Source organism: Bactrocera tryoni, chromosome 2 (assembly GCF_016617805.1).
Source record: "Bactrocera tryoni isolate S06 chromosome 2, CSIRO_BtryS06_freeze2, whole genome shotgun sequence".
In the NCBI taxonomy this organism is placed as follows: domain Eukaryota; kingdom Metazoa; phylum Arthropoda; class Insecta; order Diptera; family Tephritidae; genus Bactrocera; species Bactrocera tryoni.
In genome coordinates, this window is record NC_052500.1 from 35,445,833 (window position 1) to 35,471,572 (window position 25,740).

The following is a 25,740-nucleotide window of genomic DNA, read 5'->3' on the forward strand; positions in this document are numbered from 1 at the left end:
TGTTTTAACGGAAAACCCGCTAAAATCAGTTGCGTGGAAACCATAATACCCTTCACAAATATAAAAGATCCCTAACAAACAACTCTGAACAATTTCTTCAGAGACATCATTGTTTTAAGCCATAAACTATTTTAAAAAAGCTTGTCCATATCCTTCTTTTTTCCGACCGTTCAGTTTGTAAAACTTCTATTCAGGGTATAAGTTAAGTTATATACACAGGCCACGCACAGACCATTTTTGGTCCTAAGCTATGCAAGACGGAGTGCCGTTACGTTGTTCATGAGAAGTAGTCATCTTTCACGATGTCAGCGCTTGAAGCGAATTTCAATAGGATCTGCAGCTTCACTATCGATATCTCTTCCAGTTTCTCATATCATGAGGCTACGAAATGTGCATCTCGTAAGGTCAATACATGGATATTGGATGTCAGCCGTGCACCACTCTTGGTAATCGCGCCCACAAACTAACTGCCATCGATGCCTTTATGACTTGGCACCCAGTAGAAATGAATTTGCTTTTTCCTGACTCTGCTTCCCAAGACACTTCTGTCCGAACCGAGGTTAAGTCCTTATTTACTGTTTGGCTGTTCACGTAGATGTTGAATCTGGAGTTGTTTGCAAATGCAATAGAAGCCAGCTTAGCGGCTTTCCTAATAGCAAAGACCTCTGCATAAAATATGCTGCAGGGGTCCGGCAGCTTTAAAACCTGTCTTATTCCGTCCTCCATTTTCGGGCCATCCGTCTGCATAACTTTTTAATGTGTTGCGCGAAGCCTTTTCCATGTTTACTCTGAATGTTTTTTTCCCAATTGAAAAGTGGGATCATGTATACATAAATTTCCAAACTACGATTACCCACCGAGCTGCAGCAAAAAGGTTATATGTGTAAATTCTCCTGCAGCCAAAATGTTTATAGGTGGCAGGTTTAGCACTAGTTGAAGATCCGCCGTTGGAGTGGTTCTTAGTGCTTCGTTAAATCGTAGTACAGCGAGCCTCTGAACCAGTTCCATTGGCCACATCAGTATGCTATCCAAGGCTACCCCAAGGTACTTAGTACAACCTGTACCAGTATTTTCTTGGACATCCTAGTGTCGTTCAATTCTATTGATATTTTATTCGATATTGACTTCTGTGGGAATGTTGTTGAATGGTCAAGCCAAAACTTAATAAACTCGATTAATGTCGTACGAATGGAAGGAAATCCTCCAGCAACGAGAGTACTCGACACAGTACCTACTGGGAGAAGCAGTGGAAGAGGAAAACCTCCATTCTGTAGGAAAGACCAAATAGAAAAGTAGTAATTAAATTAAACCTCCAAGTGGCGCCAAACAGCGAAAAGAAAGAACACCTGGCGCGCTTTTGTAAACTCGGCTATAACCGCGTAATATGAGAGGATATACAGGGGATTTAATTAATACCATCAGGAAATGTTCGTAAATTTCAAAAGAATATTTTTAAATGACGTACAGCCTAGTACATTAAGTTGGCCACAAAATTTGTAACACCCAGAATGAAATTTCGGAGACTACAGCGTGACGGTCTGAGTATATTTAGTGATGTCAGTCTGTTTAGTCTCAAAGTTTTTGAGATATCCCTCTGACAAAAGACGTGTTGCTCCACCGATATTAACAGTTTTGCTTCTTTTTATTTGTATTTTGGACATTAGTGTCCTTATCTATCAATTTGCGAATTTCACTTAATTTTTCTTTATTTCATGCCCATCTATAGTTTCGGGCTCTACATTGTCTTCAAAAATATTGCACATCTAAAGCAAGTATATGCAAAACCCGAAGATTCGCAAAGTAATAAATTTGATAAGATCGGAACAGTCGTATCCAAAATCCTGGGCGACGATTTTGAAAAGTTAAAGGACGATTCAATTCATAGCTGCTGGAATTCCGGTAAGCCGATTATTTTTTAAAATTTAAAATCAAGTAGAAATGCTTTAATTACTAATTGGCAATTGTGATCATGCCCCATATGCTGATGAAATTTCTTTATACAATCACAATAGATGGTAGCTAAAAATAGTAAAACTTTCAACAATATGATTGATAATATAACTGCATACTGCATTCATCCATATTTGTGTATATATATTTAATTTTAGATTTACTAAAAGATCTTTACCCTGCAACGACGAAACTGCAAAAAATGTCAAAAAATTACGAGAGGATGTACAAACCATATATAGAAAATGTCATCATGTCGGCTTTTCTCAATACAATACTGCATGATGATGGTAAGTGTGCTAAAAATTATTAAAAAACCAACCACCCTGACTAAATATACATGACTATTTAAAATGATCCTCCTTAGTTTACCGAGTGTTTGCAAGAAACTTTTCTGCATATATGGCTTCAGGGAACGAAGGAATTCCCATTGTTCATAAAATTAAGAGCCTTCAATACGGCAGCCATTTATTTTCATTAGACGATGTAAGTACTTACAAACAAATAATTTAAGCCAAATTAAACCATACTTGTTATATTTTCTACCCTCGCAACATTTTGCCATAAAACGTGATCGTTTCACTTAATGGTTGCTTGTAGCACTCAAAAATATTTTTTGCTTGCAACTCTGAAAAAATGTTCTTGGACACCTTTTCTATTTTTTCTTGTAATCAGATAGAACAAAACTTGTTTCGTTTTAACTTTTTGTAGAGCCAAAAGTTTTCTACAAAACTATAAGTTTTGCAATTGAATTTTTTTCGGGTTTTTGACCCATCCTAATCATTCATATTTAAATGAAGTCGACAAACAAATTGAAATTCAGGTAACAAAATCTCGACATTGAATATATCATCAATTTTGGATAGACTCTGAAGGCCTCCTATAAGGCGAAAGTCACGTGCGGCTTAACTACTATAAGGAGGGCTTCTTGTTCTTCTTTATTGGCGTAGAAACCGCTTACGTGGTTATAGCCGAGTTAACAACAGCGCGTTTCTTCTTTTTGCAACGTGGCGCCAACTGAAGATTTCAAGCGAGCTCAGGTCCTTCTCTACCGAGTCTTTCCAACGGAGTAGAGGCCTTTTTCTTCCTCTGCTTCCACCAGCGAGTACTGCGTCGAATACTTTCAGAGCTGGAGTGTTTTCGTCCATACGTACGACATGTCTGCTGTCTTCTAATTCGCTGATCTATGCTAATATCGTCGTTCCATCGAATGCGATATTCCCCGTTGTCAACGCGCAAAGGACCACAAATCTTTCTCAGAACCTTTCTCTCGAAATTATCTATAACTTCGATGTTATGTTTGTCGACAGTGACATGGGTGCCTGGTCGCGAGTGCGACGACTGTTTGTTTGATGACAGGAGATATTTTGTCTTGCCCTCGTTCACTGCCAGACCCATCTGCTTCGCTTTCTTATAGTTTAGAGAAAGCAGAACTAACGGCACGGGTGTTGAGGCCAATGATATCAATATCATCGGCATACGTCAGCAGCTGTACACTCTTTTAGAAGATTGTACTAACTCGATTAAGTTCTGCAGCTCGAATTGTTTTCTCCAAGATTAGGCAGAAGAAGTCACGCGAAAGAGAGTCATCTTGTCTGAAACATCGTTTGGTAACGAACGGTTCGGGCAGGTCCTTCCTGATCCTGACTGAGCTTCTGGTATGGCTCAACGTCAGTTTACACACCCCTATTAGTTTTGCAGGGATACCAAACTCAGACATCGGTACATAAAGAGAGCTCCTTTTCGTGCTGTCAAAAGCAGCTTTGAAATCGACGAAGAGGTGGTGTGTGTCGATTCTCTTCTCACGGGTCTTTTCCAAGATTTAGCGCATGGTGAATGTCCAGGTCTAAAGCCACACTGAAAATATCCAATCATTTTGTTAACGGCAAACTCTAATCTTTCACACAATACGCTCGATAGAACCTTATATGCTATATTTAGGAGACTTATCACACGGTAGTTGGCTCAGATTGTGGGATTTCCATTTTTGTGGATTGGCCCGAGCACACTTAGCACTTAAATTCAAATCGTTGGTCATGCTTTCGTCCGACCATATTTTACAAAGAAGCTGAAGCACGCTCCTTATCAGTTCTTCGATGCCGTGTTTAAATAGCACGGCTGGATACCCTTCGCCCCCGTCGATTTGTTCTTCAGACGTTCAATCGCTATTCGAACTTCTTCATGGTCGGGCAATGAAACGTCTGCTCCATCGTCGTCGATTGGGGAATCGGGTTCGCCTTCTCCTGGCGTTGTACGTTCACTGCCATTCAGCAGGTGTTCCCTCCATAAATAGAGGTCTGTTTTCTCTCCGCTGCGTCACGACATTCCTCATCGTATTAGCAGTTCTTTTAAATTTTCCGTAAACCAATGGTTTCGGCTGTAGCTGTACGTAAGAAACTTGAAATGCCGCAAACAGTTCCCTTATACGGAGTTCTTGATGAGTGCTCTCAGAGCAGGAGTGCAGGCCGAGTAGAAAATCGATTGGCTGCAACAAGATAGTGGTCCGAATCGATGTTTGAACCTCGGAGCCTTAGCACGTCTAAAACACTGGGGACGTGTCTTCCGTCTATCACAGCATGATCGATTTGGTTGCGCAATCCGAAGACAGCCAGGTAGCTTGATGAATTTTTTATAGTACTGGATTCATATATATTCCTAGAAAATCGTTGGCGAAACAGTTTATAGCCGAGTAAATTTAAAGCAACATTATTATTCGACGCTGTAGTATTAGCTCCACAACCAATTTTTACTTTATAGTTTACTGCTCATACCATTATAAGCTGTTTTTTCTCCTCCTTCTAAACAGTGGGGGAAATTATACAATTCCTCAAGTATGATTTCAGAACTCCTGCCTTACTACGCCAGAACTGCCCAATCGCATAAGAGGATGTCACGTGTATGTAACCATATTGAGGATTTTTTTGATGAAATATGTAAGTGTACATACATATACTATATATTTTTGTAAGTGTAAGAAATAAGAGTTGTGTCAAATCTTGAAGTGTGTCCACTGCTGAACTCTTTTTATCGTGAACACATTTTTATATATAAGTTGTGTTCCAAAGTAAACAGGACTCTTTGAATCTAGGGCCCCTATCTATATGTCGACTGGTGCGTTAGAATCTGCTATCTTTATCGATTGGAAGTGAAGCTAGTGCGTTTTAAGTGTGAGTATGTTTGTGTTATCGATGCGAAAATGAGCTACGAACAAAGAGCCAACATTAAATTTTGTTTCAAATTGGTAAAGCTTTTACCGAAACGTTTCAATTGACGAAACAATATTATGGCGACGGTTGCCTATCCCGTAGCAGAGTACACGAGTGGTTTCAACGTTTTCAATGTGGTCGTGACGTCATAAATTACGATCAACATGTGGGCCAATCAAAATCCGTGATCACCGGAAATTACTGATTTATTTTTATGATTCCAAAGATATTGTCCACAAAGAATTTGTTCCACCCGGCCAAAACGTTAATGCGGCATTCTACCTTGGAGTCTTTAAGTGTTTGGTGCACCGTATTCGCATTTCCGGCCCGAATATCGCGAAGATGAAAGTTGTCGTTTGTTGCATGATAATGCGCCGTGTCATCGATCGACGCTTGTGACCGATTATTTGACCAAAAATCACATTTTAACCATTAACCACTCCCCGTATTCACCTGATATGGCACCGTGCGAGTTCTTTTCGCAAAAATGCATTTGCCCATGAAAAGAAAGCGTTATATATGTAGATATAGAAGTCATTCAAAAGGCTTGCACCGGCATACTGGTGGCCATACCGGCCAACGTGCTAAAACACTCGTTCGACATGCGTTTGAACCGTGAAAAAAACTGTATTGAAGCAGAAGGTGACTATTTTGAATTTTTTTTTCTATTTTTTTAAGTCCTGTTTACTTTGGAATGCACCATTTATATCTATTCGGTCATTTTTTTCGAAATCGCAACCAATCACATGGATTAAAATTAGCCTAATATCTTCATTTCGTTTCCTGCACATCGGATCGAATCGAAATTAACAACCTCATCATTACTCGAAATAAAATATGTAAAAGCGGTGGGAGTCAATCAACAAAGAAATTTTATAAACGAAAAAGTCAATACACTCTTTCAGAAGAAAATGACGGAACGTAATGCACCATACAAGTTTGGATACGTTATATGTATTATAGCCATAGCGGTAAGTACCTTTCAATGCGATTTTCAAAATAACAACAACGATGTATATTCATATGAATTGAACGGATTTCAGTATGATCCAACTAAAAATATATGACATTTTATATATTTAGTAATACAAATAATAATTCATAAATAACAAGTAAGGAAGAACGTAGTTCGGGTGGAACCAAACATTTTATACTCTTGCAACTTGGAGGAATAAATGTCAGGGAAATAGTACTTTATGGTGTGAAACGTTAACCTGAGGATCGAAAGCCAAGCAATTTTATATATACATACCTATACTATATATAACTCCTATACTGACAGTTATGCAAATTTGGGTGGTATCGACCAGATTTTATCTATTTTTCCCAATACCACATACTATTAACATGTCACTTACTAAAAAACTAATCATATAGAGTAAAGTCAGCCGGGTGTTCGAAAATCCTGATATTGGTTATATGGGGGGTAAGTCAAGTTTTCGCTCAAGTTCATCTATTGTGTTCACAAAGATACATTGTTATGAGTAAAACACGCTTACTAATTTTCATTGAGATACCTCACATATTGGCCGATATATGCGGTAAAAAGTCACCCGGATTATCTTTATATTAGGTATATGGGGGCTAAGGGAAGTATTGGTTCAATTCACCCAATTTTTGACATACAGACATACCATTGCCAGAGAAGTGCTGTCCCTGAATTTCAATTATACATATATTTCATACATTCACCGATATTTTCGATCAAAAGTCAACTATAGGTACTGGGGTCCAAATATTTGGTACCTATGGCGTATGTAGTTATTGATTTATCGCGCTTTTATTAGTTTTTAACAGTAGCGTCATATGAGAAGTGAACGGGGTTATAAATTATATTTTAAATTTATTGTACACATATTATGGTATCTTTTACCCGTATTTTAAGACTTAGTAACAGGGTTTTCACTAAGAAGGCTACAACAGTTTTTTTTCTTTAATAAAACAAAAATTGGGTTATCAACGAATTTCTTTATTCCTGTCAAAGTACATTCCTTATATAATGTGTGGAACTCGATTTCTTCTGCATGGTCACTACGGGCACGCGTGCACAAGTCCAGAAGCTGAACTGATTTTTCGACGGTTTTCAAGCTTGCATCGACCGATACTGTTACAATTTCACGTTCGATATTTGTATGAAGTTCATCAATCGTTGCTGGCTTGTTGGCATAGATTGGACGTAGCCCCACAAGAACTAGTTTAACGGCGCCAAATCCCACGACCGAAGCGTCCAATTCACTGGGCCATTTGGTGAGATAACAGGTTCGCCAAACTTGGTTTTCAATAAATCGATTGTGACATTCGCTGTGTTGCTTGTGGTGCTCTCCTGTTGGAACCACATATTGTTTACGACCATACCATCCAATCCGGTGAAAAAATATTCGGTTATCATTGAGCGTTAGTGATTCCCATTCACAGTAGTGTGACGTCTTGATCATCACGGAAGAAGTACGGCCCAATGACGCTGACGGCCCATAGCCTGCACCAAACCATAATTTTTTCGGAGTGCAATGGTGACTAATGGAGTACATGTAGATTGCTGCCTGACAAACAATGCATATTTTGCTTATTTATTTTTAAGTTGTTGCTCAGAGCTATTCAAGAACATACGTCGATTGTGGTGGTCAAGCGGCTTTTGGTCTTGCGTCAATTTGATCTTGTAAGTAGGCCAAGATCTTTTCGCAAATTCGTCACAACGACGTCACAGAGATCCCATCGCTTGAGAACGACGTGCGCAATATTATCGGCTTTACAAGCACTTCTTTGTCTCGCTGGCATGGGAACAGTTTGTAGTGTGCCTGTGTATTGAAAATTTTCCACTAGACGCTCAATTGTTGATTAGACAGGACGATTATAACGACCATAAATTAGAGGTAGCGCTCCTAAAGTTGAGGCCACTGACTTCGAATTTCGGTAGTAAACTTTAATAGTTTCGACTCGTTATTGGATCGTATATCTTTCCACGATGAAATTGCAAACCAGAGTAAGAGATATATAGTGTCGTTTGCTGTCCCTACTACTTCTACTTCGGTCTAAATTTGTAGCGTCCCTATTGAAATACCAGTTATTAGTTCAAATTTTTATTTGAAAAGGAATACAAATACATAATATGTTTATGAAGCTCGTGTTAAGGTTTGACACTCATCGACTTAGTTTATTAATATGTGGGATGATAATAAAACTCCCATACATTACGTATAATGGGTTTCGTTTTTATACTCTCGCAACAAAGCTGCTAAGAAGAGTATTATAGTATTGTTCACACACCGTTGTTTGTAAGTCCTAAAACTAAAAGAGTCAGATATAGCGTTATATATACCAAAGTGATCAGGGTGACGGGTAGAGTTGAAATCCGGATGTCTGTCTGTCCGTCCGTCCGTCCATCGGTGCAAGCTGTAACTTGAGTAAAAATTGAGATATCGTGATGAAACTTGGTACACATATTTCCTGGCTCCATAAGAAGGTTAAGTTCGAAGATGGGCAAGATCGGCTCACTGCCACGCCCACAAAATGGCGAAAACCGAAAACCTATAAAGTGTCATAACTAAGCCATAAATAAAGATATTAAAATGAAATTTGGCACAAGGATCGCATTAGGGAGGGGTATATTTGGACGTAATTTTTTTGGAAAAGTGGGCGTGGCCCCGCCCCTACTAAGTTTTTTGTACATATCTCGGAAACTACTATAGCTATGTCAACCAAACTCTATAGAGTTGTTTCCTTCAGGCATTTCCATATACAGTTCAAAAATGGAGGAAATCGGATAATAACCACGGCCACCTCCCATACAAAGGTTATGTTGAAAATCACTAAAAGTGCGTTAACCGACTAACAAAAAACGTCAGAAACACTAAATTTTACGGAAGAAATTGCAGAAGGAAGCTGCACCCAGGCTTTTTTTTTTTTAATTGAAAATGAGCGTGGCATCGCCCACTTATGGACCAAAAACCATATCTCAGGAACTATCGCTCGATTTCAATGAAATTCGGTATATAATATTTTCTTAACACCCTGATAACATGTACGAAATATGGGTGAAATCGGTTCACAACCACGCCTTCTTCCAATATAACGCTATTTTGAATTCCATCTGATGCCTTCTCTGTATAATATATACATTAGGAACCAATGATGATAGCGGAATAAAACTTTACACAAATACGGTATTTGAGCTGAGGTATCCCTTGTGGAAAAATACTCGTGATCGGACTATAACTTTTCAAGATCCCTGATATCGAACACGAAGAACTCAGTGCCTAACCTAACCTAACCTAATTTTTCACCGAAAATATCAGTAAATCTCTCAGATATTTTCATGTAATTCAGAGGGCATCATTTTTATACTCTCGAAATAAAGTTGCTAATAACGGTATCTCGATTATCACTTTATCATGCGAGAGTATAAAATGTTCGGTGACAAGCGAACTTAGCCCTTCCTTACTTGTTCTAACAAATTTTATGCCGAATTCATCAGTGTATGAGTTATATAGATATGTGACACTTTCACAAAAAAATTTTTTTTGTTCTGCTTTTTCGATAGTTTATATGTATATTCAAAAATATCCTGTGAAATCGGCAAGGTCATATCTTGAATAGTTTTTAAATGGCAGCGTTCTAAACAGCGACCGCTCAGAGATGCAAACATATATAAGTGAAACTTTAAACGCGTTTTTCTCGAAACGACATTTTTCAAAATTGCTGACATCATAACTCAACGAAAAATTGACCGATCGACTTCAAATTAAAATTGGGTATATTTGCTATGCAATGGACTACGATCTTTTTGATTGGTTTAAAATTGTCAATTTGGCATTAAAAAAACGACCGAAAATTTATCAAAATAACGCCATTTTCTTAATTTTTGATATTTTTCAAAGTTCGTAGTTAATCATTTTGACTTTTTTTGTTTCAGCTACTCATTCGACCAGAATCATGCCAGCAGTTGAGCCACTTTTTTTTCGGCACTTCCGCTGACAGCACATAACTCCGTTATTTTTCAATATTTTTTGTGGTGGTTATCGCACGATGCGCACGTGGTGGCTGCCAGCAGGAGAAGAGAGTTGATCGTATGATGTGTAGTCCTATATAGTAATAACAGCGGGCGTCCTCAAGCCTAACAGTTAACTATGTAATCCTTGTTTCGTTTTGTGTCGTATTCGTTTCAGCGTTGTTTGTAAGCCAGGCGCAGCTGACTTGCTGACATGATGTTGCCATGGAGGAGGCACGTAGGCTCGTGCTCCGGGATGACTAATGCTATGGAGAGCGTCGAATATTTTCTTCCTCAGCGCGGTGGGAACGTATGGACGAATAATATCGGTCGAAACGTCGCAATAAATTGGTTTATTGCAGTCTGGAATGTTGACTGGTCGCAAGTTTAATGAATCGTGTTGTTCCCTTTGTATTCTTTGCTGAAGGTCCTCATCCTCAGCTTGTGCTTGAGCAAGTTCATTTGAAGATACTGCCATTGAAATTTCTTCGATGCGAGAAAGAGCATCTGCGACGATGTTGTCTTTTCCGGCTAAACGTTGGATATCGGTTGTAAACTGGCTGATGAAATCTAGGCGGAGGAATTGCCAGGGTGTCGCTCTATTGGGGTCCTGAGAAAAAGCGTGTAGCAATGGTTTGTGATCCGTGAATATCGTGATGTGTCGTGCTTCGAAAATATAATGAAAATTTCGTAAAGCTGCGTAGATAGCGTGAAGCTCACCATCGTAAGCACAGTATTTCCTAAGAGCGGGTTGAAGCTTTTGGCTGAAGAAGGCCAATGGCGCCGCATATTATGAAGCATCAGTAAACATTGCCCAAGGGAGCGTTGTATCAGGGTATGCTAATATTGTTGCTTTACGTAGCTCTTCTTTGCATTGAACGAACGCTGCATCCCCTTCTTTTGTCCAGGGGACCGGATGAGAACTTTTATTGAAGTTCCTTGGATGTACTCGTGCAGGGGTGTCTGTAACTTAGCAGCATTTTTAAAGAATTTACGATAATACGTAGGTTGCTATATATAGATATTTCTGGCCTAATAATGTAAATAGGCATATTTATCAACGAAAATGTTTTTTTTATTTTTATTTTTTATTTTTTTATTTTTTTTTGTCGATTGCTGTTTTGTTTCGGGCTCATACGCATAGATCCATGATTCGTCACCTGTGACGATCTTATAAACGTCTTTTGAAGCACCGCGATCGTATTTTTTCACCATTTCTTTACACCAATCCACACGAGCCTTTTTTTGAGCGATTGTCAAATTGGGCGGGATCCAACGAGACCAAACGAGAACAAACCTTTTTTTACGGCCAGGTGTTTATGCAATAGAAATGCATAGGCATGCCTCTATCTGAAGGTATGTTACATGACGGTCTTGCATTATCAGTTCACGTAAGGCATCGATGTTTTCTGGCACAACGGCTATTTTTGGACGACCTTCACGGAATTCGTCTTTGAGCGAGCGTCGGCCACGACTGAATTCGTTGTACCAGTTTTTCACAGTGCTATAGGATGGTGCTTCATAGCCATACAAAGATTTTTGTTCATCGATGCACTCTTGTCGTGATAATCCACGTCGAAAGTTGTGAAAAATGATCGCACGAAAATGTTGACAAGTTAATTCCATTTTTTGGCCGAGATGAATTTTTTAATTCCCTGTAAATAAAAGAATTCACGATTAAATGACAAAACGTTCTGAGTGATGTTATGCTAAAAAATGTGAAACTTTCCAATGGAAATGTCAGATTGCACCTGGCAACATTAAGTGTTGCCCTAGGCCAGAATATATATAGCAGCCCTCGTAATTTATCATGCCAAGGAGCTCATGCAGTTTTCGGATCGTTTTTGGTCGTGGAAAGTTAACTATCGCGTCTACTTTACCAGAAAGAGTTAAGATTACTTTGGCTGAAATACGGTGTCCCAAAAAATGCACTTCAGACTGACCAAAACGGCACTTAGCGGTGCTAATTACGACACCATACTTAGTGAGTCGTTCGAAAAGTAAGCGAAGATGGCTGCGGTGTTGCGTAACATCCTTGTAAGCGATTAGGATGTCGTCTATGTATGGAAATAAGAAGTCGTCTAGTCCTCGTGTTACCTCGTCGATAAATCGGTGAAATGTTTGTGCGGCATTCCGGAGTCCGAACGTCATGAACGGAAATTCGAAAAGACCAAACGGTGTTATAATTGCAGTTTTGTCGACATCTTCTTTGGAAACAGGTATTTGATTAAAAGCGCGCACTAGATCAATTGTTGAAAATACTGTTTTGCCGGTAAGATTAGCAGTAAAGTCTTCGAGGACACGTACAGGATATCGGTCTGGTAATGTACGGGCGTTAAGTCGTCGATAATCCCCACAAGGTCGCCATGCGCCAGACTTCTTTGGAACCAGGTGGAGCGAAGATGACCAGGAGCTCTTCGAACGTTGAGCGATTCCTAGTTGTAGCATTTTCTCGAACTCTGTCTTGGCAATTTTAAGTTTGTCGGGCACAAGTCTTCGAGCTTTACAGGAAACTGGAGGGCCTGGTGTGGTGCTGAATCGTATGTTTTTTGGCTGACAGATTCCTTCGGGTTTTGTCAGGTTAGGGAACTCCTTTAGTGTATCTGCCCATATAGGATCGACGGGCAGTACTTTAATTTCCGAAATGATTTTTGATAGAGATAACTTACATGCGGTTTTTAGTCCAGTTATCGAGTCGATAAGGCAGCTATTCTTGAGGTCGGGTAAGATGCCGAAATGAGCTAAAAAATCTGCGCCAATAATAGGTTTCGTTATGTCCGCCACCACGAAGCGCCATGTAAAAATTCGTCTGAGGCCAAGGTTTAGTGTTAGAGTTATGCAACTGTAGGTGTTAATCGTAGACCCATTTGCTGCTGTGAGATTATAATTGATTCGTTCGGACGGCCATAGTGCTAGAGCTTTAGGGAAAGTACAGAGATCAGCGGCAGTATCCACCAGGAATTGGATTTTGGTGGCGCGATCTGTTATGAAAAGGCAGTTTGATTCGAGTGAGGAGCCGCTAACCGCCACTAACGGACCGACGGTAGGTTTCCCTGAAACGAGCAAGGCGATCGGCAATATTTCGCTTTATTGCCGAAATTTTGATGATACCAGCATGTGTCGTTGTTCAGTGCTGGAGAAGATGTGCGCGAACGAGATATGCTCTGCCGCTTAAAACTGGAAGCTAGCTCGTTAATCGAAGCTTCGAGACGGGAAATGCGTGATTCTATTGCTGATGTTGTTGTTGATTCTTGGAGCGAATTAATTTCTGCTGGTAGTGCGATGTCGTGTATTTTGTCTGCCAGAGACGCGAGTTTATCGAGATTCATATCTGCTTGGGATGCAAGTATAGATTGTGTTGACATCGGAAGTCTGCTAAGCCACTTAGTACGAAGAATGTTGTCCGGAACGGTTTTGTCAAGTGTCTAAGATGGCGTAGAAATTGCGACGGTTTTCTATCACCCAAGGTCTCTCGATCGAGAAGCTGTTGTAGTCGTGCTTGTCGAGAGAGCGTAAGGCGTTCGATCAGTGTCCCTTTTAGGCGAGTGTAGGGCGTTTCTGTGGGAACATTCAAAAGAAGGTCTTCCACTTCTGCGGCGGCCTTGGCGTCAAGGTGTGAGGAAGCATAGTGGTATTGCGTAATTTTATCGAAAATTCCGGCGAAATGAAATTGTCCCTCGAGTTGGGCGAACCGCAAGGCTGGTCGTTCGGAATTGAAGAGCGGACATCGTATAGAAACACGTTGGACTGGCGTTATACTGTCTGCCACTTGCACGTTTGCGCTAAAAAAATTAATCAGTTAAAAAGTTGTATGTGCTGCTCTCAAAGCTGTACTGATCAGCACTGCGGGAAAACTCCAGTTGTCCTCCAATCGTTCGTATGCGTGGGCAGCCACGTGCGCAGATGAGCACAAAAACACAAAGTGCACTGTTGTCGAAAAGTGTTGGCGTAGTTTTAATTAATAAACGAGGTGCACTGTAGCCGAAATAGTTAGCGAATTTTAAAATTATATTAATGAATCGCGATATAACTATCGATCACGTCGGGTGGGTGTTCAAATCACGTCGGGGTCACCAGTTGTGGTGGTTATCGCACTTTGCGCACGCGGTGGCTACCAGCAGGAGAAGAGAGTTGATCGTATGATGTGTAGCCCTATATAGTAATAACAGCGGGCGTCCTCAAGCCTAACGGTAAACTATGTATTCCTTGTTTCGTTTTGTGTCGTATTCGTTTCAGCGTTACTTGTAAGCCAGGCGCTGCTGACTTGCTGACATGATGTTGCCATGTCGTATTAAAAGTTCAAATATAATATTATAATATATTGTGGCTCGTCTCACATTTTTGTAAAAAAAAAAATTTAATATAGCTAAAAATTTACTTTATTACGTCCATAGAACGTCAAAACATTCAATCTAGTACTTTTTTTCAGAAAAATTCACGAAAGTCGCCTTATTTTTCATGCGTCACACTGGTATAGCCCCTTAATGTATTTCCCTGGCCTTGATTCTTGCAATTTTCGAAAGTATAAAATGATCGGTAGCACCCGAACTTGGCCTTTTCTTACTTGTTATTAAGTTAAATGGACAAGTTCCTTAAAAAATATGAATTCAGTTGATAAATATGTATGTTACCGACAATATCTTCTTCACCTTCGGAATCACTCTAAGCATCTGAAGCATATTGGCAAAAAAATTTTTGTTTATATAACGGTACTGATAAACCCTGCTAAAACTGCGATAAATAATTAACTAACACAAACATACTAACAGAGACATAAAACTTAACACCTGAGTTGATACCAAATTCCTATGTTACGATGTGAAAAAGGGCGAAATCGGACAACAACCACGCCTACTCCCACATCAAACATTTTGAAATTATATTTCAAGATTATCAAGATAAAATTTTGCTCAAATAGTACCTTTTAAATATGCCATCTTATGACTAAAAATTGCGTAAATCAAACCAATGCCCCTAGATACTCAATATGTATATTTGACATTTTACCAAAAATATCGATCAATAAATGAGATATATGTATAATTGAAGTTCTGAGAAAATACATTTCGATATCAATATGCCTGTGTGTCAGACATGAGTTGAATCTAGTCAGTACTTCCCTTAGCCCCCAAATACACCTTACATAAAGTTTTTCGAACTTCCGGTTAACTTTATACCGCATATATCGGTCAATATGTAATCTATCTTAATAAAATTGAGATAATAATAAAACCTACAACTAACCAACCAGCTTTATGTATCTGAAGGTATTAACCCGAACTTAACTCTTCCATAATTGCTTTATAAATGCCAGATCTGCAAGTATATATGAAGTCTGTTCAAAAATTAAGATGAATTTTCATTTTTCTAAACAAATAAATACGTATTCATCAATTTCTATTTTGTGCCCATCTTTGATATAATAATGCTGGGTTTGATTTGAATAATTTTTAGTTACAAGATGGTAAACTTAAAAGGCACTATTCTGGCAAAGTTTTATCCCGCTACATTAATTGGTGCTTCATTTGTATTCTGGAATGTGAAAGAACCAAATAAAAATGAAAATTGTGTAATATTTCAGAGAAGTAGGCGCGATTGTAGTCCGATTTCTTCCATTTTCAAATGGTAGCGTAGAAATACATACTAGAACAGTGTTACTTGCCAAATGTGCTTGAAATCGGTAGAGCAGGTCCCGAGATACATATGTGATTTCATCTAAAATTTTGCGGAACCACACCCACTCCTGGAGTGCCAACTTGGATGTAAATTTAATGCCTCTGGTACATTTAGTCATTGATTTATCGTATTTTTAAATATTTAACAAAACCTTATGTGGGGACTTGTTGAGTTGGGCTATCATCCGTTTTCACATATTTTCGCACTGTCGTAAAATACTGCAAGAATTATTTCCGTGCAATTTTTGGTGAAATAGCTTTATCCGCTTGGAAGATATATAAAATAAACCTACTATGGTCGGGCCACGCCCACAGGTGCCCTTCTTTAAGGGACTGACTTTTGATGTACAAAAAATCTCAAATCGATTTTCCCAAAAACGTTATTTTTGAAGTTCGTGAACATTAGAATTCAAAATCTATTCAACCGATCCGTTTGAAAATTTTAACATTACTTCTTCACAGGTAATCAGATGGTATTTTTCTATTTAAATTAACCGCATATCAATTTCAATCAATTTCTCGTCACAGGCTTATCTTCTTATATATAAAAATGGATCGCAAAATGAGTTGTTAAGCGCATAACTCAACAACGCCTGGACCAATTTTGCCAATTCTTTTTTTAAAATGTTCGTTAAGGTTCAAGGATGCTTTCTACGGCAAGAAAAATTCGAATGATTGCCGGAAAATCCCTAAAACCAGCCTTTTTCTTTTTTCCATACAAACGAATGAATGTTGGTTTGTTAGTAACACTAAGAAACTGGCTACACCAATCTCGATGAAAATTTCAGAGGTTGTTCATTGTGGATCGAAGAAGGTTTAGAAATGAAAATACATTATACTCTTCATGAGGAAAAGTCGGAAAATTGGATAATTCCAAAAAGTAACTTTTTCCCATGGAAATTTTTTTTTTCAAAAATTCAAAAGAAAAATTATTGAAAATTATTCAGTGAAAATTTTACGTCTGTTTCACACAAAGAGATCAATTGCAGATTGAAATTTGTTACGAAGCCACGAAGAGGTCGCCCTAATATCGGTCGGCGTTCTTTTTGCCATCAACGTATGGCAGCTCAAGGCAAGGAAAGGCAAGATGCGATGACATATGTATGTATGTACGTGCGGAATTATGGATCGCGGTCAGTTAGCAAGCAATCGCCACGACCAGGAATAATGGGATGCCCAACTTATTCCAGTGTGAGAGCGCCTCAAAATAAGCGTTTTTTATAACATTTTCCATTATGGCCAGATCGTACAAAATAACAAATTTTGGGCATTTATTAACCCAACACCCAACATTTAGTACGTATAAAAATTACTAAATAGCGGTTATTTATTATATGGAGAAACTATTTAAATCTTTTTAAAGAATATTAAAACAACTGACTTTTGTCCTTTCAATACCCAATAAAAGGATTTAAGCTTGTTAGCTCTCAATCATTAAATGTTTTTAATAATTTTCCATTGAAAATAAAACTATGATGCTTCAAATTACAAAACGTTTCATCAAATATCTTTAAATTTCACAAATTTATTTAATATTCATTGTTTTACTTTTTTTATAAGAGGTCTTGAACGATGCAACAAATTCCTCCGTTTATATATTTTTTGGTAAGATTTCAATCTGGCCATCGCTCGTTTCCAATTGCTAAACGTCAAAACCTCCCCAATCCAGTCAACTGTCAAAGTTTAGGTGGTTTCGACGTTTAGCAATTGTTCTCTCACTTCCAGTGAGAGAGGAGTTGGGCATCCCATTATTCCTGGCCACGACGTCAAGGCACGACTTTTCAAACGACAGCTATGATGTTAGATGGACTTTATCTTGAAGCAACGTATGGTATAAGTATATGGTGCTGTTAGATGCTGGATGATTCTGTTGAGTAGCAAAAAAAAAAAGGCTTGTTTGCACATGAACATATTCTTCTTTGGGTGGAGATGGTGGTTACACCAGATCAAATTGATGATATCATTTTCATCAATCTGCGGAAATTCCTGATCCAGAGATGTATCCAGAATTATACGAAGTGGTGAAAACCAATATGTTCATGGACCTTGTGGACATCACCCCACTTCGGTTTGTAAATGCTATCCACGTGCTTCTCTTTCGGAAACGCAAACTCGCTCACCAGATGGCAATGGCAGAACACTTAGCATTCAATTTAGAGGCGTGAATATCGATGTTGTCAACGGTCGATACGTGAACTGCAATAAAGCGCTTTGTAGGATATTTACTTTTGCAATTCATGAAAATTTTTCGACTGTTCTGCGTCTCGCGATTCAACTTCATTTAAGTCATTGCGTATTGTGAATGATACAGTGTGTGCAACTTTTTGAGAAGCATGCGAGCAATTGTAATTGCTGGAACATGATAATCAATGGAAACAAACGGTGGACAATGCGATAGCTACTTCACATGCCACTAAAGTTCGCATACTTTTCGTGATAATCATTTCGACATATCAGCCTTCAAATTCGCGGCAGTTATGGGATACGAAAAAAATGACCAATGGCATTTTACATTGTATTCGCTAAGGATTGGAAGTAGGTAAATTTCGGTTGATACTTCCAGTGGTTTGATATCAATTTCACCTGCCTTTTGTCAATTCACGAGTGTTTATCCAAACATTGGCCACATTATCGTAACTGCGATAGCTTGGGTACACGCGCAATTTTAGCTGCCAAAAATACCGATGTGAATGACTTAATCTGGAAGATTCAAATTCCGGGAGGTTTGTGCTCATACAAATCGATCGATTGTCTTGCCGATAGAGGCGAAGCCGTGAATTATCCAGTGGAATTTCTAAATTCTTTGGAGAGGCTTGGTATGCCAACTTATCGTTTGCGGAGAATACATGACTGAAATTATTTAAATCATTTTAAGAATATTTTTGATTATTTCTAAATTATACAATGAATTTGTGAAAATTTTACAAGGGGACAGCCATTTCAGTTCAAACCTATTCAGTTTCCAGGGAAAATTGCATTTGCGATGACAATCAACATCAAACCTATTCAGTTTCCAGGGAAAATTGCATTTGCGATGACAATGAACAGGACGCAAGGATAGTCGCTAGAAGAGTGTGAGATAAATCTGGAAATGCTATTGTTTTTCACACGACCAGATATACGTGACGTATTCACGAGTTGGAAACCCATCTTCTCTGTTCATTTATGGACCAGAACAGAAACAAAAAATTGTTTTCTTTCAAACTGCATTAAAAAAAATTTAGAAAAATCGCAAATAAATGATTTTCAATACAATATATATTCCACTTTTTTTCATTTCAAAACACATAATTTCACGCAGGACAACGGCTGCGGGGTCAGCTGGTTTATTAATATTTTGCATTGCAAATTAAATAATATACTTCAAAAGTTGTACAATAATATGTCATTAAATTTATTAAAATTATATTACTCAAGTCGCCGCAAAAAAAACACAAATATATCCTTTTTTGCCTTTAAAACCTTTAAGAGGTCAATATTATAATGTATGTCGGCCAGTCAATGAGTTAATATACCACACATTATACACATACATTTAAATATATTTGTATATGTACACATATATATGTATATAAAATTGTTTGGATTCCGATCCTCTGGTTAATGGTTTACACCTGCCCTGGCTTTGAATCATGCAAGTTGCAAGAGTATAAAATATTCGGTTGCACTCAAACTTAGCCCTTCATTACTTGCTTAATATGAAAGTTTGTCAGCATTTGACGGAATTTTCCGGGTTTTGATTCTTTCAAGTAGCAAGAGTATGAATTGTTCACTTACATCCAAACTTAGCTCTTCTTAGTTGTTGTTGTAATGTTCTAAAATTTTGGACTATTACAAAGTGAATTTTTACAAGTAAACGTTCTTATCTATTTGCAGGTGCTTGTCATTTATGTAACGCTTCTATTATGCAGTTTGTGTTTGAAATTTAAAGCTATGATTAAGCCTCTCGTATTGTAGGTTTGAAGACTGACACGCAGACAAAATATCAATTTTTTTTACAATTTTCAGTATTTTTATAATTCTAACATTGGCTTTCATTCTCATGGCTTTCGTTACATTTTTCCATTTCTTCTATGGAGTTATTGATTATAATGGATTGTGCAAAGAAAATACAAGGTACATGATCTCGCGCTGTGTCGGTGCAATTTATTATAATATATATGTATATACAATTCTATATTCAGTATATTTCCACATTTCTTGTATCTATATAGAACAAAAAGGGATAGTTTCATTTATATGATGCACAAGCAATGCACGGATAATCAGAACGTATACATTTTATTGACAAACAATCATTGGATAAAAGGTTTGTCTGAATGGAGTACCATTGATGAAGCTGAAATTTTAGACGACTGCATCGACACTTGCACCATTTTGGATCGAAAATTTATACATATTGTGCTTGCCGGCTCTGAGGGCTATCCAGATAAAAATTTCTGTGAATATAAAGCATTTAACCAAACGTGGCTAGATCTCGTAATAAGCAAGCATGCTGAATATAAAACTAGGTAAGTAAGATAGAAAAAAGGATTTTTTCGGAAAATTCTAATTAAGAATGGGATCAATATATTCGAGCATACTTTGAAACCGATAAAATCTGGATAACAAGGCTATTATTTTTACTTATTTTTGCATAAAGATCCTAGGCAACTTTGCACAAATTAGACCCCTGACAAGTTGTAAGTCTCAAATGAAATTGGTTTATTATGGGGATATTATTATATGTATTTCATTAAATGATTATTAAAACATTCTAGCCTTGCACTAAAACTGAATAAATTATGTATGTTCACATTTCTGGACAGATCTTCTCATATACTCAAAATATTGTTTGTCATTTTATTAGTTGACTTCATACCATACAAATCGCTCAGTATATCAAAGCATTAGAGACACTATAGTTTGATGCTAAAAATAGATGAAAATCATAATTTTAGCTAATAAGCTGTCAAACAATCCAAAATTTTGTCTAATAGTCAAGTCTTAGTTTTGATTCCTCCAGATTGCGAGAGTGTATAATCTTCCTTGCTTGGTTTTCACATAATAATCACTTCTTTCTCATTCGTTTCTGCTTCTGTTTATTCAATGGTATGGCATCAGAATGCTTGACTTTGCCAAAACCTATTTTTCTTATGGACGAAAAAATAGAACGTTATGCCTTTTGGATCTGGCAAAACATGGTAGAGAAGTTTCAAAGCGACTGCCTCACAACGAATATCTACGGTGTAGTAGTGGTTATGAAGCGGGTAAATATTTTACCGAATCGTTAAAACCGGCCTACGATGAATTAAATTCGTTGTGTAAAACTACTGTTGACTCTTGTAACAAATATGTTAAAGAAATATCACTCATCGTTCAAAACGTAAATGCGTTTAAAACAAATTCTGAGGACAAGCTTAAGCAAGAGCTTGGACCCTGTGATGATATGCTTAGCTCCGCAAGGACAAAACAGAAAGAATTCTGTACCTGTGAATCGTACATGTTGGTAAGTACACATCTACAATGCAATTCTAATTTATATACTATAAATTAGCTAAATTTTACCTACTTTCGAAACAAACGATACTGGAAACACCACACCCAACAAACGGCATTAATCCAAAACCTATAAAATCCCTTAACTAAATACTACACAATTTAGTACAAGACATCGCAGTACGAAGGGGCACCTGCGGATCAAAGATTTTGAAAAATAGGCATGGTTCAATGTACATACCAAACTACTAAAGCTTCTTCTTTATTGGCGTTGACACCGCTTACGCGATTATAGCCGAGCTAACAACAGCGTGCCAGTCGTTTCTTCTTTTCGCTACGTGGCGCCAATTGGATATTCCAAGCGTAGCCAGATCCTTCTTCACATGGTCCTTCCAACGGAGTGGAGGTCTTCCTCTTCCTCTGCTTCCCCCGCCGGGTACTGTCGAATACTTTCAGAGCTGGACTGTTTTTGTCCATCTGGACAACATGACTTAGCCAGCGTAGCCGCTGTCTTTTAATTCGCTGAACTATGTCAATATCGTCGTATATCTCGTACAGCTCATCGTTCCATCGAATCCGATATTCACCGTGGCCAACGCGCAAAGGACCGTAAATCTTCCGCAGAACTTTTCTCTCGAAAACTCGTAACGTCAACTCATCAGTTGTTATCATCGTCCAAGCCTCTGCACCACATAGCAGGACGGGAATTATGAGTGACTTATAGAGTTTGGTTTTTGTTCGTCGAGAGAGGACTTTGCTTCTCAATTGCCTACTCAGTCCGAAGTAGCACCTGTTGGCAAGAGTTATCCTGCGTTGGATTTCTAGGCTGACATTGTTGGTGGTATTTACGCTGGTTCCAAGATAGACGAAATTATCTACAACTTCAAAGTTATGACTGTCAACAGTGACGTGAGTGCCAAGTCGCGAGTGCGACGACTGTTTGTTTGATGACAGGAGATATTTCGTCTTGCCCTCGTTCACTGCCAGACCCATTTTCTGTGCTTCCTTGTCCAGCCTGGAGAAAGCAGAACTAACGGCGCGGATGTTGAGGTCAATGATATCAATGTCTTCGGCATACGCCAGCAGCTGTACACTCTCATAAAAGATTGTACCTGCTCGATTAAGTTCTGCAGCTCAAATAATTTTCTCCAGCAGCAGGTCGAAGAAGTCGCACGATAGGGAGTCGCCTTGTCTGAAACCTCGTTTGGTATCGAACGGTTCGGAGAGGTCTTTCCCGATTCTGACGGAGCTTTTCGTGTTGCTCAACGTCAGTTTACACAGCCGTATTAGTTTTGCGGGGATACCAAATTCAGACATCGCGGCATAAAGGCAGCTCCTTTTCGTGCTGTCGAAAGCAGCTTTGAAATTGACGAAGAGGTGGTGAGTGTCGATTTTCCTTTCACGGGTATTTTCCAAGATTTGGCGCATGGTGAATATCTGGTCGGTTTTTGATTTGCCAAGTCTAAAGCCACACTGATAGGGTCCAATCAGTTTGTTGACGGTGGGCTTTAATCTTTCACACAATACACTCGATAGAACCTTATACGCGATGTTGAGGAGGCTTATCCAATCATTGGGCATGCTTTCGTCCGACCATATTTTACAAAGAAGCTGATGCATGCTCCTTATCAGTTCTTCGCCGCCGTGTTTGAATAGCTCGGCCGGTAATACATCGGCGCCCCTCGCTTTGTTGTTCTTCAGGCGGGTAATTGCTATTCGAACTTCTTTATGGTCGATAATGGAACGTCTGCTCCATCGTCATCAATTGGGGAATCGGGTTCGCCTTCTCCTGGTGTTGTACGTTCACTGCCATTCAGCAGCTGGAGAAGTGTTCGCTCCGTAATTTAAGTATGCTCTGGGCATCGGTGCCTAGATCACCTTTGGGGGTTCTACAAGAGTATGCTCCGGTTTTGAAAACTTCTGTAAGCCGCCGCTTTTTTCCTAGAATTTTCGAGCATTACCCCTGTCGGCCAGTTTATCAAGCTCTTCGTACTCACGCATTTCGGCCTCTTTCTTCTTCTGTCTGCAAATGCGTCTCGCTTCCCTCTTCAACTCTCGGTATCTATCCCATCCCGCACGTGTTGTGGTCGATCGTAACGTTGCGAGGTAGCGTGTTTTCTCTCTGTCCTTGTCGTACCAGCTGTTCTTTTGCACTTTCCGAAAACCAATGGTTTCGGTTGCAGCTGTACGTACCGAGTTCGAAATGCCGTTCCACAGTTCCCTTATACCGAGTTTTTGACGAGTGCTCTCAGAGAGCAATAGTGCAAGCCGAGTAGAAAATCGTTCGGCTGTCTGTTGTGATTGCAGCTTCTCGACGTCGAAGTTTCCTTGTGTTTGTTGACGTACGTTTTTTGCTGCACAGAGGCGGGTGCGAATCTTGGCTGCAACGAGATTGTGGTCCAAGTCGATATTAGGATCTCGAAGCGTACGCACGTCTAGAACACTGGAGACGTGTCTTCCGTCTATGGCAATGTGATCGATCTGGTTGGTGGCTTTTCGATCCGGAGACAGCCAGGTAGCTTGATATATTTTCTTGTGCTTGAAACTAGTACTACAGATATCCATACTAAAGTTACAATATCTAAATTTGCTTAGTAGAAACCACTACCTACTGTGTGAAAACGGATACAATCGGATTATAACTCCGTCTCCCAGTTTTGTTAAAAATAACTATAACTAAATGCGATAAATCAATAAGTAAATGTTTGAGAGAGATTAAAATTTACAATCGGTATGGTAGAAGAGGCCTTTACAGGAGCCGCGGTCAAAATTGGACGATGGGCGAGGTATCGCCTCCTTTAGGTGAATTTACACATCTCCGAACTTACTCAACCAATTTCAACTAAATTCAGTATATAACACTATTCTGACTATTCCATGTTAATGGGCGAACATGGACGCAATCGAACTACAGTCTACACTACACGTCTACTTCCCATGCACTCAATTTTAAATATCAAGCACCAATTAATATATTCGGGTAAGTTTTTTTTATTGAAATAGAGAAAGCGTGCTTTCCTAATAACAGTGTTTCTGCTTAAAATTGACAAAACCATATCCAGGATTCTTGAATATCTGGCAGACTTTCAGAAACCGCTTACACGGTTTTAGCCGAGTTAACAACAGCGCACCAGTCGTTTCCTCTTTTCGCAAGGTGCTGCCACTTGGAGATTCGAAGCGAAGCCAGGTCCTTCTCCACCTGGTCTTTCCAACAGAGTAGAGATCTTCCTCCGCTTTCGAAATCTTTCAGAGCTGGTGTATTTTCGTCCATTCGGACGACATGACCTAGCTAGCGTATCCGCAGTATGGCAGACTTTACGTCAATATATCCTTAAAGTCATGCCATTATAAGCAGATTCAAATGGATGTGTATTACTCAGTACGAATAACAAAAACGTACCGCAATAGCAAATCCTATTAAAATTTCCATTTTACGAACTTTTAAAATACCCAAGCATAGTATTCTCTTTAAATAATTTAAATTCTCTTACTTAATATTTGTAGATAATAATTAAAATTAAACATATATATTTGTAGAACGGTGTCTGGGTTGGCAGTATTTTATTCTTGTTGGGCACGCTTTTGACTCTCCTGCTATTGCCATGCTTACTCTGTCTGTTCGTCAAATGTAGCGAAGATGATTGTATGTGCAGATATTATAAAGGAAGGTGAAAATGTAACATCAACAACAACAATATTTCTTCATCTTTAAGTCACTTTTATATATCATTTATCTACTAATTATATTCATCAAACTTAATTTTCTAGAAGAGATGAAGAAGGCGATGAAAGCGAGGAATTGGCACATTCAATAGTATTGCCAGCAATAACGCTACCAAAGCATGTAATCAACTCCCTACAAGAAGATCCGCGGGTTAACTACAAAGTTAAGAAAATTAATTAATCTGAAAGCATCCAAGTAATTCGTAAGTACATGTACTCTAATTCACATACCTACTACGTTACACTGCCCATTAAAAAAAACTGTTAAAACCTATAGTACAACAAATCCAAAACGAATAATATAGTATGAATTTGAATTCCCTATATTAATTAATTATTGTTTACAAATTACTAAAATATATATATAGTATGTATTTCTCCTCATTTCTTATCAAAATTGGCGCTTCGTTTGACCATTTTCGGCTCGCTATTTTTGAACTTTGCTGTCTTGTCAAAAACTATACATTGAAGTACTCCAACAAAGTTATCCAGTTGAATAGAAACCAAAAACGTCTATTTACATATCATCAAACTTAATTGTATTCCAACTGATTTTGTTTATCACAGCAGTATGTGCATCTCGTCACTCTCTTAATTTTAGACAAAAAATCATTTGTTAAACCTGTATATCATAATGTTCACGAAATGTTTGCATTGATACTTATAGCCCCAGAAATATTTATTGTTTCTATTTTATGGTTTATTATAATCTTTATGGCTTAAG

At 38.5% G+C, this 25,740-nt stretch overlaps 1 protein-coding gene across 1 annotated transcript; it reads left to right on the forward strand.

Annotated features, from left to right (window-relative positions):
• Positions 1-1,021: 1,021 nt before the first annotated feature.
• On the forward strand, positions 1,022-25,197 carry LOC120767766. Its single transcript, XM_040094004.1, has 9 exons — positions 1,022-1,044; positions 1,727-1,899; positions 2,109-2,240; positions 2,318-2,436; positions 4,757-4,883; positions 20,125-20,326; positions 20,967-21,303; positions 24,831-24,961; positions 25,062-25,197. Exons 1-9 carry the CDS (start codon positions 1,022-1,024, stop codon positions 25,195-25,197), a joined length of 1,380 nt encoding a protein of 459 aa, XP_039949938.1.
• The last annotated feature ends 543 nt before the right edge of the window (positions 25,198-25,740 follow it).

Bases quoted from the DNA above. Each gene is read 5' to 3' on its own strand.
- LOC120767766 (XM_040094004.1), top strand. From the start codon at position 1,022: ATGCTATCCAAGGCTACCCCAAG. The intron at 2,437-4,756 runs GTAAGTACTTAC...CCTTCTAAACAG, and splicing joins ATTTATTTTCATTAGACGAT to TGGGGGAAATTATACAATTC. The intron at 21,304-24,830 runs GTAAGTACACAT...ATATATTTGTAG, and splicing joins CCTGTGAATCGTACATGTTG to AACGGTGTCTGGGTTGGCAG.